General features: G+C 51.7%; 1 protein-coding gene across 6 annotated transcripts in view; it reads left to right on the top strand.

The window, feature by feature from the left end:
- NDST2 (N-deacetylase and N-sulfotransferase 2) overlaps positions 1-13,811 on the top strand; it is a 137,159-nt gene that overhangs the window by 101,142 nt on the left and 22,206 nt on the right. For 5 of the 6 annotated variants that reach the window (XR_012764240.1, XM_075422876.1, XM_075422877.1 and 2 more), the window contains one exon: positions 11,037-12,438. Coding sequence is in view for 5 of the 6 variants with exons in the window: in XM_075422876.1 (XP_075278991.1) it covers positions 11,446-12,438 (993 nt within the window). In the remaining variant the exon portion in view is untranslated. Of the gene's footprint in view, positions 1-353; positions 452-11,036; positions 12,439-13,811 lie in introns of all 6 variants that reach the window. The other variant, XM_075422878.1, reaches the window with a different exon arrangement.

Below are 13,811 nucleotides of genomic sequence, written 5' to 3'. Positions count from 1 at the left end.
TCGCAGCTTCGCATCTTGTTTCGCGCTGCCTCTGATTCCTGGGACGGTCTCCAGGCCCTGCTGCCAAGTCCTCCCTCCCTCTCGCGGCTCTGGCGAGCCCGTCTCTTCCAGCGATCATTCCCAGGGTGTTTACTTGGCTAATTGTCTCTCCCTACGCTTGCTTTCCCGTGTCTGTTGTTCTGGATCGCGTTTCTTAACGCGAGGTGGTACGTATGGCAGGAGAAGGGAGCGCGTTTGCCACAATTTTGTTTGAGCGTTGTTTGCTCTTTATGCAAGGATTAGCAATAAATTCCCCTTCCCGCTTTGCGTGCGGAATTTTTCACTTACTCGCTCTTTTCTGTACGCTATTACAGAGCCGCTGTGTTTTATCGGAAGGTGATTGCTAGGCTGTGGAAAATGAGCGTCTGGATTACAGCACGTGCCATCAGCGAGCCTGTCTGTGCGGGCAAAGGTCAGTGGGCTCAATCCGCTTTCGTGGAAGAGTGGTAGAAAACGCAGGGCTCCGGGCAGACCTGGTGGTGCTCGGCAATATTCCCGCCGTCGTGCAGCTTCGCCGCGGTGGGAATTGCAGTGCTGTGGCTGTTATTTTCCGTGCACGGACAAGCTCGCAGGGGCACGCCTGGAGATGTGTCTGGCTACTGTTTATAAAGCATTTTCGTGTCCTTGTTTGTGGAACAATCAAGAAAGATGAGGAGCTACTGGAGAGAGTCCAGCGCAGGGCTGCGAGGATGATGAGGGGACTGGAGCATCTCTCCTACGAGGAGAGGCTGAGGGAGCTGGGCTTGTTCAGCCTGAGGAAGAGAAGGCTGAGAGGGGTCCTAATAAATGCTTCTAAATATCTGCAGGGTGGGTGTCAGGAGGATGGGGCCAAACTCTTTTCAGTGATGCCCAGTGACAGGACAAGGGGCAATGGGCACAAACTGAAGCCTGGGAAGCTCCAGCTGAACATGAGGAAGAACTTCTTCCTTCTGAGGGTGACGGAGCCCTGGCCCAGGCTGCCCAGGGAGGCTGTGGAGTCTCCTTCTCTGGAGATATTCCAGCCCCGCCTGGACGCGGTGCTGTGCAGCCTGCTCTGGGTGACCCTGCTTGGGCAGGGGATTGGGCTGGGTGACCCACAGAGGTCCCTTCCAACCCCTGCCATGCTGTGATTCTGTGAACGGGTCTCACCACAGAACCATGGCAGAACAGCAGAGGACCGGCTCGGGTAGTGTAACTGCGTGTCGGGAAGTGGCTCTGTGGTTGTAGGCAAGTGGGGGATCAAGTCATTGGGGTGTTCTGCAGCGCATTTTGTAGGCTGGATACCTTCCACCAGGCTGGACCAGGAGAAGAGGGCTCTCCTTCCTACCCACCACCTCGCCGCGCAGGCTGATGCACCTTCCCACCCGGAGGTTATTTCCCTTGTCTGGCAATTCCATTCTTTCCGTTCCGACTGAGACGAAGCAATCTGATCATTGTGGCTTTCTAAAAAAAAGTTGCTGAGATTTTCTAGTTTCAGTTCAATTATTTGAACCAAAGTGAAGATTTATTAAGAAAGGAGAAGAAACTCTAAAACCAGTAATGTTGCTTTAGACCAAATTGCACAATCAACAGTGCTCCAAATACTTCTATTTTCTGAAGTCTCACTTCTGATAATATCTGACCTCATGTCATATCGCTACGTGTGAAACAGAAATAGTTTCATAGTTGTTGAATCCTATAAATACGTATACAAACTTGTAACGCCATTAATCTTGACATGAAGATCAGGCATACATTTTTCTATTACTAGAAAGAAAAGTAGACTTCACAACTAAATTTCTTCATGGAAAAAACAATTCCTTCCTTCAAAACTTAAATGGTTTCTGTGTTAATAATGAAAAAATGAATCGAATTTTCAGTAGGTGAATGCGTTTTATGGGTAATTTGGTTACCTGTGAAATTTGAGAAGCAGTCTCCAGGACAGCTGATGGAGTCTCCACAGCCCGTCGCTGGGCGCCTTGCCGTTTGCCGTCCCCAGCCCCTCTGGTCTTCAGCTCCGGTGCCTGATGGAGATGCACGTTTTGCTCAAGGTTCTGGAGCTTTCCTCACAAAACGTCAGTTTTATCGGAGGGTAGGTTTGATTGCAGACATGGCAGCTTTTGTTCCTGAGTCTGTCTGTAGCGTTAATTAGGCTGTTAATGAGGTCCTGGGCTTATTTTGCATGAAGGAGCATTTTAAAGATGCAGCTTCATAGTAGGAAAAAAAAAAATCTGCTTGTAATCAGTTGACTAATTAAAAATGTAAGAATGTAGCACCCACTTTAGCAATTAAGTCTATAAAATGGGAGGAAGGTGAAGAACTAGTGGGTGTGTAATTACAGTTTAAAGAGAATGAATGTATTTGAGACACACGTGTTTTGAAATAATTTTTTTTCTCTGTGTTGGTTGTCTCAGGACAAGGTTTCTGCAAAGGGAAACAGAAGGTACAGCGTTGAATTTTTTCTTTAAAAATGTAATGAACGTGGCAGAGTGTAAACGGTGGTGTGGAAAGAAGTGTGCGTTGCCTGTGTTGCTCGGATTTTGTAACCGTTACAAACACAGATGGTTTGAGAGAAAATGAAATAATTCCACCCACGTTGAGGCAGGGCAGTCTAACAATAGCCGCGAGTCTTTCTCACCCCGTTTCTCTGGCAGACTCCCTCCTGCTGTTGCTTAGACACCCTGCGTGCATTGGAAACTCACCCGGGTGCAAAGCGGCTGCGGGACGCTGGTAGGCTGGAGGTGCCTTGACCCCCCGTGCTCGAGGTCTCCATCCACCCTCTTCCTCATCCTCCTCCTCTGAGCAGACAGCATCCTCAGCAGCGGTACCTGAGAGAGACGGACAGAGGCGGTCGGTGGCAGCCACCGGGTTCAGCCCAGCGTCCAGCGGTCACCAGATGAGTCCATGGTCACCAGATGAGTCCAGCAGTCACCAGATGAGTCCGCGGTCACCAGGCAGGTCCACAGTCGGGCCAGCAAGGCACAGCACACTAGTGATACAGCTCAGGTGACAGCCCGAGCTCAGGTACGGCTCGCAGGTCGGCAACTGGAGGCTGGTGGTGTGTGCAGGGCCCTGACAGTCTTCCTTACAGAGTCCCCGCCTTGAGATCTATTTCTGCCGTAACCCGTGTGAAAAGCCAGATGATGGTTTTCATTGCACGGGGGGCCGTGAAGGCTGAGCGAGGGCCGCAGAGCACTTTGCGTTTGTTCCTGCCTTGCAAAGCCCAGGCCTCCACACCGTTGTCTGAGCCAGCCTGTGTCATCTCCATTGACCTGGGGTCATCCCATTTCCACTCATTCCACCCTTCTTCCCTCTGCTTGTTTTCACTCGTCTTGCCTTTGCTAGGCCAGGTGCTTGGCTTGCTTGTAGCATTTTCCCCTCCTTTTTCTGAGGGGAGTTTGTGCTGTCTTGAAAGCTGTCTTGCAACAGCCGAGCCGGCAAAAATGTGAATATTTTGTTTTCTGAGTCCAGGAGGCTTCTTTATTTCAATCATACCAAGGTAATAGCTAAATATTAGAAACTACAAAGGCTGGGAGATACGAGCTTTACGCTGGACGGAGGTCTGTTGGATAGATGAGCCCAGCTGAAGGCAGGCGGGAGGGAGCTGCTGCACCCAGCCAGGGAACACGGTCCTTTACAGGCCCAGCAGATTCCGACCATACGAATATTGGTGCAAATACACACGAACAGGTAAGCACGAGAGCCTGTCCTGAGGTTTTGTGCTTTGGTAGAGCGTGCTTCCAGCTGTCTTCTGATGTTAGTTTGGACAAACTTTCAGTGTAACAGTGTTAATGTGTTCCCTACTGTCATGTGTTCCTAGATAAAATAGATTGGAAAAGCAAATGAGCTGCTATGTGTTACCTGATAGGAGGAAAGAATTCAGTGTAGAAGATCAGTCCCTTGCTAACTGAGGTGAAATTTTTAAAGTGTAGCTCGAAGGAAGAATGGTTGGGCTGCTTCCGTAGCAATTGCGGATAAACCCTCACAAGGTGCATTTCTATATGAAGATGCTTCAGCTCTGACTGACACCGAGCTGTCGTGTTTGTGCCACAGCTGACGGTGTTTCCCCGCTGAAGTTACTTAAGAGAAGGCAGTAGAGAAGACTTTTTGCTTTCTGCAGCAGAATTGTTTATCTGAGTTGTGATAAGCAGGGTGAGCAAGGAAATGGAAATTAGATCCTTGTCCATATCTACTGCAGAAGGAACTGCCTCTGTTGCCGGTTCTCACAGCTGAGCTGAAGATGTTCTGCCACGATAGACTGCGCTTGCTGATTACCGGTGGAAGGAGGAGGCTGGAGATGGTGTGCTCTCGCTGTTTGGGGTGACTGAGATGTTCGCTTCCCACCCGGGTGGGACTGGAGAGCAACTTGAAGTGCCCGCATGTGGCAGGCTCAGACCTGCATGATCCCCGCTTCTCCGTCCCACTGCTCCCAGTGCCTGGCTGCAGAAGGGAGCTGGTGCCTGACGTTGTCACGCAACTTGGGAAGAGGGTCAGAGCATGCATGGACCTGTCTGTCAGGAAAGGCAGAAAGCAGAAGGAAAGCGAAGTCCAGAATGGAACAGTGCAGTTCTTGAGGTGACCTGATGCCTGGGTGTTAGAGCTTCGGTAGCACACGAAGTAAAGAAATGGGGATGCCCCTCTGGCTGTCTCCAAGGAAAGGGCCTCCTCTGTCTCGTGTGAGCGGTTGCGCTGTAGAGACCCGTGCAGCCCCAGAGCAGTTACATCCCCCCGGCTGGAGGAAAGCTCTGACTTCTGTGAGCGCTTCCACTGCCGCGGTACTTGTGGTCTTTCCTTTTGATTCCAGCCAAGGTGTGCGGCTGCCAAGCTAATATGTATAAAAACAATATTATTTTTATGAAGCAGGTAACATCAGCAACTGTTGAAGGCTAAAATTTTGTTTGGTGGCTTGTTTTTTAAACAACTCTTAGGGTTCCTGATTTGCACATCTGATCTTTGGGCAGGCTGACAAATGAGACGACCATATTTCCTTCCCACATTTGTCCTGTGTCAAGGCAGCGAAACGTGTACGGGCTTGTGGTGCTGACATTCAGCTCGAGGGAATACTGCAGTTTAAAAGTTTGAAATTCCCTGGCTTTTGAAAATTAGTCAGGTCAGTCACGACGACCCCAAGCGGTGAGCGTAGTAGGATGGGAAGAAGACCGGGAGCTGAAAACCAGATTTTCTGGAAGCTTTTATCACAGAATCACAGAATGTTCGGGGCTGGAAGGGACCTCTGTGGGTCACCCAGCCCAACCCCCTGACGAAGCAGGGTCACCCAGAGCAGGCTGCACAGCACCGCGTCCAGGCGGGGCTGGAATATCTCCAGAGAAGGAGACTCCACAACCATCCCTGGGCAGCCTGGGCCAGGGCTCCGTCACCCTCAGAGTGAAGAAGTTCTTCCTCGTGTTCAGCTGGAGCTTCCTCTGCTTCAGTTTGTGCCCGTTGCCCCTTGTCCTGTCACTGGGCACCACTGGAAAGAGTCTGGCCCCGTCCTCCTGACCCCCAACCTGCAGATATTTAGAGAAATTTCTAAGGTCCCCTCTCAGCCTTCTCTTCCTCAGGCTGAACAAGCCCAGCTCCCTCAGCCTTTCCTTGTAGGAGAGATGCTCCAGAAGGAGCTTTTTGTTTTCAGAGGAGAGGATCAGTTTACCTTGCTGGCACGTAGTGCTGGGCCGTGCCTCTGTCATCGGCACGGGAAGACTAAACCTGTTGTTTCTTCTTTTGTACTTGTAAGGGAGTAAGAGACCAAAGATCTGCTGCAAGCCAGGTTGTCAGTGGCAGGGCTCTGTCAGGTCACCATCAGCAAGAGCCTCACCAGAATCGTGGGATCGCTCTGCAGCCCCATGGAGCTGGCCGGGCAGCGCGAGCTGCCCTCTCCGAGCTCTGTGCCTTCAGCCATCGCTGCACTGGCACGAGGGTAATTCCAAGCCTGCGGTTGGGTTTCCACCAGGCCGGGCTGAGAGGAGTTCATCCAGGTCTGTTGCGTGTGGACTGCAGTTGGTTGTTCTTGCAAGAGGTGTGAAGTTACGTACCTGTCTGGGGATGATAATAAAAAGATAAAAATAATGATTACTTCATCGCGCGGGTCTCCTCCTCTTACAAGCAGACAGTTCCAAGCCTGCTGGCAGCTCTCTGGCTGACGGCAGGTCTGTGCCCACGGGGACTGGCCGAAGCAGAGCGGCGTGGGCACTGTCACTGTCCCTTGGCTCTCTGCTCTGAGTTTTGTGCTCCTTGGGCAGTCTCTCACCGCAGGCTTTGACTGGCAGTGGGTGCTGGCCAAAACGCGCGCCCAGAGCCCGAGAAGGAGCTTGGATGGCAGTCACATTACAGCGTGGCTCCAATTTCCATGGTGGTTTTTTAAGCAATATGTGGAATCCCACCAGCGTTCGTTCTCCTGGGGGTCTACCGCTGCTCTTGCCACGTGGCTCGCTGTGCTCCGCTGGCGTGACTTGCCGGGTTCCCAGCCTTCCCGAGGGAGGGGGCCGTACCTGGGGGCCTGGCGTATGGAGAAGGGAGGGACGGCGGGGTCTCGCCATCAGGCAGACAAACGAGAGATTTTGTATCGTGATGACACCGTTAAAGTGGAACAGGTTGGAAAATCAATCGGATTCCTTCTCCGATTACAGCGCAACTCAATCACTGCGGCCCCTCTGGGGCCCAAGGCAGCAACCGACTCGCGGGCAGTGCCGAAAACAGAGCTTTGAACTCGAGCCATTGGGGACAAAGGCACGGTCCTGCCACGGAGCGTGCCAGAAGGACGGGCTGTGTTACAAATAATGAAAAGGGCTGGGGAAATGCACTCGTGACGCTGGGGTTTAGGGCGGTAAGACCTTCTGAGGCTCAGCTAGGAAGGCGCATGGGTGACAGCAGTTTTTGATAAAGGCATCAGATGACACCCGTCGTCTTCCGTGTGCCTCGGCGTGAACGTACCAGCAGCCCCAAGTACGCATTTTCTGGTCACTGGTTTTGGATAAGTGCCGGTCTTGAGCAGTTATGCTGATTCCTCCCCCCCCCCCCCAGTAATTTCCAAGCGTTGGAAATATCTGGAGATCAGACATTGAAACCACACAATTCTGATTGCTATCTTGCTGTTGTATCGCATCAGTTGCCGATAATTCACGCAAAGGTTTGTGTTTCACATCAGCGCTGTGTATCACTAGGAAACAGAGCATCGGAGGTTTATAAAGCCTTTGTCCTAAAGCTGCTGGTTTGTGAGATAGCCGACCTCATAGCCGATGCTCTCCGATCTCGCGGTGCCTTTCTGATGGGACAGGGAGCCTGCGGAGCCTGCGTCCCAGCACCGGCGAGACGCTGCGTCCCGGCTGCGCGTTGGGACTGCTGCCTCCTGCGACCTGGCATTCCGGTCCTGCGGAATGGACTTTAACTTACCTTAAACTCAGGATTTTTATGGTGTTAGATTCCAAGGAGTGTGATCTCAAAAGAGGACACAGGTATTTTCTTTCCCTGTAAGAGGGAGCAATTTCTGGTATGACTCTTTTTTTCCCTTTGCTTTCTCCAGTAGACGTCCTTCTGGTCTTTGTGGGTTTGGGTGATTTCTGACAGCTCTCTCACCTTTTAATATGAATTTTGGTTGGTTTATTTGTTTTGTTGCCTTTATTTTTTCTTTTCATTTGCACCTAAACCAGCTGATGTGGTCCCCAAAGAGCGAAACGCGTACCGTGCCAGCTGGCGTGCCCGCTGGCTGCGAAGCCTTGTTAGGGAGATCGAAGCTGACAGATTCTTGAGCAGCAATCTGATACAGGCCTTTTCTTTTTCTTTTTTTTAAATTTGTTTTTTTGAGCTCACCCGTGTAACAAACGGGGGCTTGTTTGGGAGCTTCGCTAGAGGCTTGAATGGCGGCTTTGTCACCGAAACACTGCCGTGATTGAGAAGCGCCCGGCAAAGGGGCTTCCTCTCGCCCCTCGGCTGGGCACCGCAGGTGGGGCAGCCTCGCTGAAACTCTGGTTCCATCCTGATGCGGCAGAATAATCCGCTTGTCTTGGGGTTGTCATCTTCAAACTGATAACCAGGAAGCTGCAGCTACAGCTCTCTGCGAAACAGAAACTCGCTTCAGCGCTGGAAATGGAGTTGGAGAGGCGAGAGAGTGAAACCAGGGAAGAGAAGCGTTTTCTCCAGGTTGATGGTTCAGCGTACGCTCGGTTTGCTTACTGTCACCGTAGTGTTTAGATTACAAATTCTACCCCAGAATCACTTGCTTGGAAATTTCTGCAGGCAGCGCATGGGCTCATGAGCTTAGAAGTCTCTCTTTACATTATTTTCTCCTTCGAGAACAACTTCTTGTCCAATACATGTTAAGACAGCGAATCTTTTAATACAAAATAGTCTAATTATTCTGTTTTATCCACTGAGATTAAAAAGCGAAAGGATGTGAGCTGTTTGGGAAGCCGCTGACTTGCAATTGTCAGCTAAAATTGAGCGTGTAGAAATCTTGAGCATTTGGTATGAATTTGTTGCACAGGAGTAGAATGAAGACCGCTTCTCACGGCAGCCAGTGTGCACGGAGCTGTGTGTGTGTTGTGCCTTACGGGGAATTCAGCTCATAAAAAGGATACAGCATTTATTATGTGTTTCTATCTAACGTCTCTCTGCCCTGCTGGATTCTGCCTGCGCTGGCTCCTGCCTCTCCGCACATCACCGCGACGTTGGAGCCCTAATGCCAAGTACGGTGATGTCAGGGCCTTCCTCGCAGAGTCCGTGGGGTGGGAAGGGCGCGTTGCGGAGGTGGAAAGGTCGTTTTCCTGCTGGCTTTTGAAAGGTGGCACATGTTTTGGGGTACTGTGCTGAAACACGGGCAGTCCCAAAGTGTTCGGTGACTGAACTTGGCTCAAAGTGGAATGACGAGCAGTAAACAAAAAAAAGGAAAAAACTATCTGAATCTTGGTTTTTACATCTTCCCATAGTAATTTCTCCCCTTCTCTCCCTTGTCCTTTTTCCAAGAAGAAGTTAATGGTATGTAGCGACAAAACGGAAAGGTGATGGGTTGTTTTTGTTGACGAAACGTGTCTTATTGTCGCTGGCTGAGCCCGATTTCCCCGGCCAGCTCTGTCATTGCAGAGGGCCGTTAGGGAGCGGAGGCTCGATCCGTTCGGAGCCTGGGGAGCAGAGATTATTCCTCTTAAAATCTTGATTCATGTGCTGCCTTGCAGCATGACCTTCAGTAAGATTTGCTGTGTCTCGGTTTCTCCAGTGGACAATTATTTCTGTCCTATACTTTACAGTCTGCAGCTACGCTGAAGACCTCGTTGGGGCTGAGGTTTCAGCGTGTGCGACTCTGCGCTGCTGAGCTGGTAGGGTGGAAGCTATCGGAGATAATACTTAATGATCATTGTAAGGCTTGTGTAAAGAGCACGCTGATTCTTTTCCATCTGCCGTCATAGTTAGCAGTATTATATCTCTTCATATAAAATGTGCCGGGGTGTTTTTTTGTCTCTGCTTCAAGCTCTACCAACAGTTTGGAAAGCAGCCTGGTGGGAGTCTTCAGAGTGGGACTTTTGGCCTCATCTGTGAACTGATATTTTCCCTGACTCAGAAGGATTTTTTTCTGTTTAGTAATACACATTACAAAATAAGCATCTGTCTTGCGAGTAATTTCTGGTGGAACAAAATAAGCATCTGTCTCACAAGGAGTTTCTTTTCTGGTGGAGCTAGTTGTTAAAACCCTGACTTTGCTATATAAAAACCTTGTGTCTGCTTAATCTCGTGGAGTGACTAATCTTCTAGTGTTCTTTCTCTTATCAGAATGGTAGTAACAAGAAGGCTAAAAAATGGGAGGAATGGAGAAAGGGTGAAGAACCGTTGTGGTGCTTTTGGTGGTCGTAGCTCTTGTGCCCACCGGCACTGCACGCTGAGGGGCTGTGTGTCCACGGGAGCGCGGGGCTGGGGCGCAGAAAGGAAAGAAAAGCGGCGTTCACTTCCACAGAGAGCTCGTTTTGGGCACCAGTGACTTGGCGAGCAGCATCTGGCATTTGAGGTGTCCTTGCACTGTGCTGGGAGCGGCGGCAGGCGCTCCCCAAAAATGTCCCCGTGTCCCAAGTCACGCACACCTGGGCGTTGTTGCTGTCAGTGAGTCACGCTGCTGGCAAGAGGGAGAGAACCACGCACTGATTTTATTTTATTTTTAAACCAAGGAGCGATTTAGTTACTTTCCCTGGTGCTTACGTTGTAGAGGGCTTGGTGCTTGTTGGCTTTGAGCGTTTCATCCTGGAAAAATAACAACGTATGGTGAAATATTCTGCTGTCATAGGCACAAAGCGGGAGGTGAGGGAGCTTCGTAACAAGAAGCTTTCACGTATTAGAGACCCACCCAAATTTACGTCGTGATGGTGGTGATTTAAAGCTGGCTTCACCATCTCCAGCAGCGTGCGAGGGGGCTTTCAGGAGATGTCTCCTCTCCAGCTGCCGCTGAATCAGCAGGCAGCAGTTGGGTGCGCAGCGCGTGGGCAGCCTGTGCCCCCGGCTCCGTGGGGACAGCCTGAGGGACAGTGCCTCTCCGGAGCCGTCTGTGGGGAGCCCTGGAAGAACAGGACTTCCCAGGATGAGTCGGGGTGGGAATGGTGGAAATCGGGAGCTGCGGAACAAGAGAGCCTGCGGGAATTCCAGGCATCCCGCTGGGTTCTGAACAGCCTAGGAACTCCCTGGCAAGGGCTTGGACACATCATCTTTGGTACGAGAACAGGACGAGATGGAGAAGGTGAGGGCTCTTTTCTCCTCTTGTTAATTTTGGAATAGAGGCTGGAATAAAAGGGTTTCGTGTTTTGTGTTCAGCGGGGGAAGGCCGGGTCCAGCGGCTCTGTTTGCTGCAGTATGTGAAGATCTGGCCCGAGGCGGGCGCTGCGTCCCTGCGCACCGTCGGGACCTTTCCTCTGAAGGCCATTACGGCAATCGTGCCGAGGTCCCGCACTAACAGCGTGCGTCCCATCCCGGGGAACAGGTCTCCTGCTGATCCTGCCATTGCCTCTCAAACCCACTAAATACCACGAACCCACACTGAGAATTGCCTTTCTCTTTTTGAATTTCAGGCTGCAGAGAGAAGGTGCCACCATGTGAATGCGAAGCAGCCAGATGAGAAACAGGACGCCTGGGAAGGCCGAGCCGAAAGTGCTTGCGCGCAGGGTGACAGACTGATCCGCTGTCAGAGACGAGATTCCGGAGACCCCGCTCCTCCCCAAGACTTTCCTGAGTGAGAGGAGAGGAACAGGAGGAAGCGCACGGAAGAGCGATGGGAATTGAGGGCCATGGTTACTTGAGATAAATGGCAGATCCCTGGCAGGCTTGCCTTGTAGCTGTTTGCTTCAGCTTTGCCTCTCTCCGCAGCTGCTCTTTCTTTTCCGCAAGCTGCTGCTGGGTGCTGCCACGGCGGCGGCGCTGGAGATTCCAAGAGCGACGCGGGCGCGGGGTGTGAGGAGGGGGTGGGCGGCCCGCCTCACCATGATTCAGTTGTGGAAAGTGGTGCGGCACGTGCGACAGCTGGAGCTCCACAGGTTGATCCTGCTGCTCATCGCCTTCAGCCTGATCTCCATGTGCATCCTGGCTTACTACGTCACCAACAGTCCCAAAATCAAGGAGCCGCCACCCCTGCCCTTCAGTGACTGCAGCAACCAGCACCGCATCCTGATCCCACCGCAGACCAGCTGGAGGCTCACGAAATCTGTGGACACCTCGCGCACGGACCCCGTGGTGCTTGTCTTCGTGGAAAGCATTTACTCCCAGCTGGGGCAGGAGATAGTGGCCATCCTGGAATCCAGCCGGTTTAAATACAGGACAGAGATTGCCCCTGGCAAAGGTGACATGCCCACCCTGACGGACAAAGATCGGGGACGCTACGCCCTCATTATCTACGAGAACATCCTTAAATATGTGAACCTAGACGCTTGGAACCGAGAGCTGCTGGACAAATACTGCGTAGAGTATGGAGTGGGGATTATAGGCTTTTTCAAAGCCAACGAGAACAGCCTGCTCAGTGCACAGCTCAAGGGTTTCCCCCTGTTCCTACATTCCAACTTGGGGCTGCGGGACTATCACATCAACCCCAGCGCTCCCCTGCTCTATGTCACCCGGGCTAACGAGGTGGAGCAGGGTCCCCTGCCTGGTGACGACTGGACCGTGTTCCAGTCAAACCACAGCACCTATGAGCCGGTGCTGTTGGCCAGCACCAAGTCCTCGGAGTCCATTCCTCACCTGGCCGCCCACAAAGCGCTGCATGCCACGGTGGTGCAGGACCTGGGTCTGCATGACGGGATCCAGCGGGTTCTCTTCGGCAATAACCTCAATTTTTGGCTGCACAAACTCGTTTTCGTGGATGCCATTGCCTACTTGACTGGCAAGCGCCTCTGCCTCACGCTCGATCGCTATGTCCTCGTCGACATTGATGATATATTTGTGGGAAAAGAGGGCACTCGCATGAAAGTGTCTGACGTAGAGGTAAAATCCCCAGAATAACCACAGGCCGTAGACAAATTTCTGGTGTCGGTGGTAGGCCGGGGAAGTCCAGGTTGCACTTAATTTGAGTGAAAGGGTCGATTGCTGCAATTGTCCTCATCTTAAGCAGAGAAGTAGCCTGCAAAGATGCCGAGGCACCGCGTGTGTTGCTCTCAACATTTTTGCAGGTTTAAATGGAGCATTTTTCATTCTGGGACCTGTGCCGGCCTCTCTACTCGAATGTGAGAGGAGGATGCCTATGGTGGTTTGCCCTGTCTCCTCTGTAGCGCAGGGAACAAGCATGTGCAGATTGCCTTTGTCAGCCTGTTTGTAGCTGTAAACTCTGCCTTTCCAAAGGAAAAGGCAAGTTGTGTTAGAGTAGAATAGAAAAACTGTATTTATTATATTTATTATGATGTATATAAACTGTATCTATTGTATTGCAAAGCTGTAGGCCAGCCCATGCGGTGTAAACTGCTCTAGTCTATGTGTTAGCCATCTGGCTTATCAGGGCATAACCAAACTGGGGAAAGAAAGGTTGTCTCCCACCCTTCGTTACACCCCACTCGTATCCGCCACCAGCAACCCCCATCCCCGGGCAGGGAATATCCAAAACTTCACGAGGGAACATGCTCAGACCAAGCCTTCGTGAGAACCGTCTCTGTGGCCTCATGACTGGGAAAGAGCAATGCCATCTTCATGGTTTGCTGTCCTTGGCAGCTCCTTGAGTAATAGAGAGACCTGGTGGGAAAGGATATGGGAAAGGCACAGAGAGATTTTGTGGAGGAGAGGGAAGCGAGACAGACAAAGGAGGAAACAGGAAGAAAGTAAGAAACTAAGTGCCCCTTCTAATTCTCTGTGTCCTTGGAAGTACGTGATGGAGAGTTCTCCGAAGTCTGTGGTATGTGCACGTGTGCTGCCTCATGGAGCCAAGAGCTCAACTTCACATCTTCACAGAATCACAGAATGTTCAGGGTTGGCAGGGACCTCTGCGGGTCACCCAGCCCAACCCCCTGCCCAAGCAGGGTCACCCAGAGCAGGCTGCACAGCACTGCGTCCAGGCGGGGCTGGAATATCTCCAGAGAAGGAGACTCCACGACCTCCCTGGGCAGCCTGAGCCAGGGCTCCGTCACCCTCAGAAGGAAGAAGTTCTTCCTCGTGTTCAGCTGGAGCTTCCTCTGCTTCAGTTTGTGCCCGGTGCCCCTTGTCCTGTCACTGGGCACCACTGAACAGAGTCTGGCCCCGTCCTCCTGACACCCACCCTGCAGATATTTAGAAGCATTTCTAAGATCCCCTCTCAACCTTCTCTTCTCCAGGCTGAACAAGCCCAGCTCCCTCAGCCTCTCCTCGTAGGAGAGATGCTCCAGTCCCCTCCT

This window comes from Opisthocomus hoazin, chromosome 6 (genome assembly GCF_030867145.1).
Source record: "Opisthocomus hoazin isolate bOpiHoa1 chromosome 6, bOpiHoa1.hap1, whole genome shotgun sequence".
Classification (NCBI taxonomy): domain Eukaryota; kingdom Metazoa; phylum Chordata; class Aves; order Opisthocomiformes; family Opisthocomidae; genus Opisthocomus; species Opisthocomus hoazin.
This window is presented reverse-complemented; position numbering and strand designations above follow the sequence as displayed.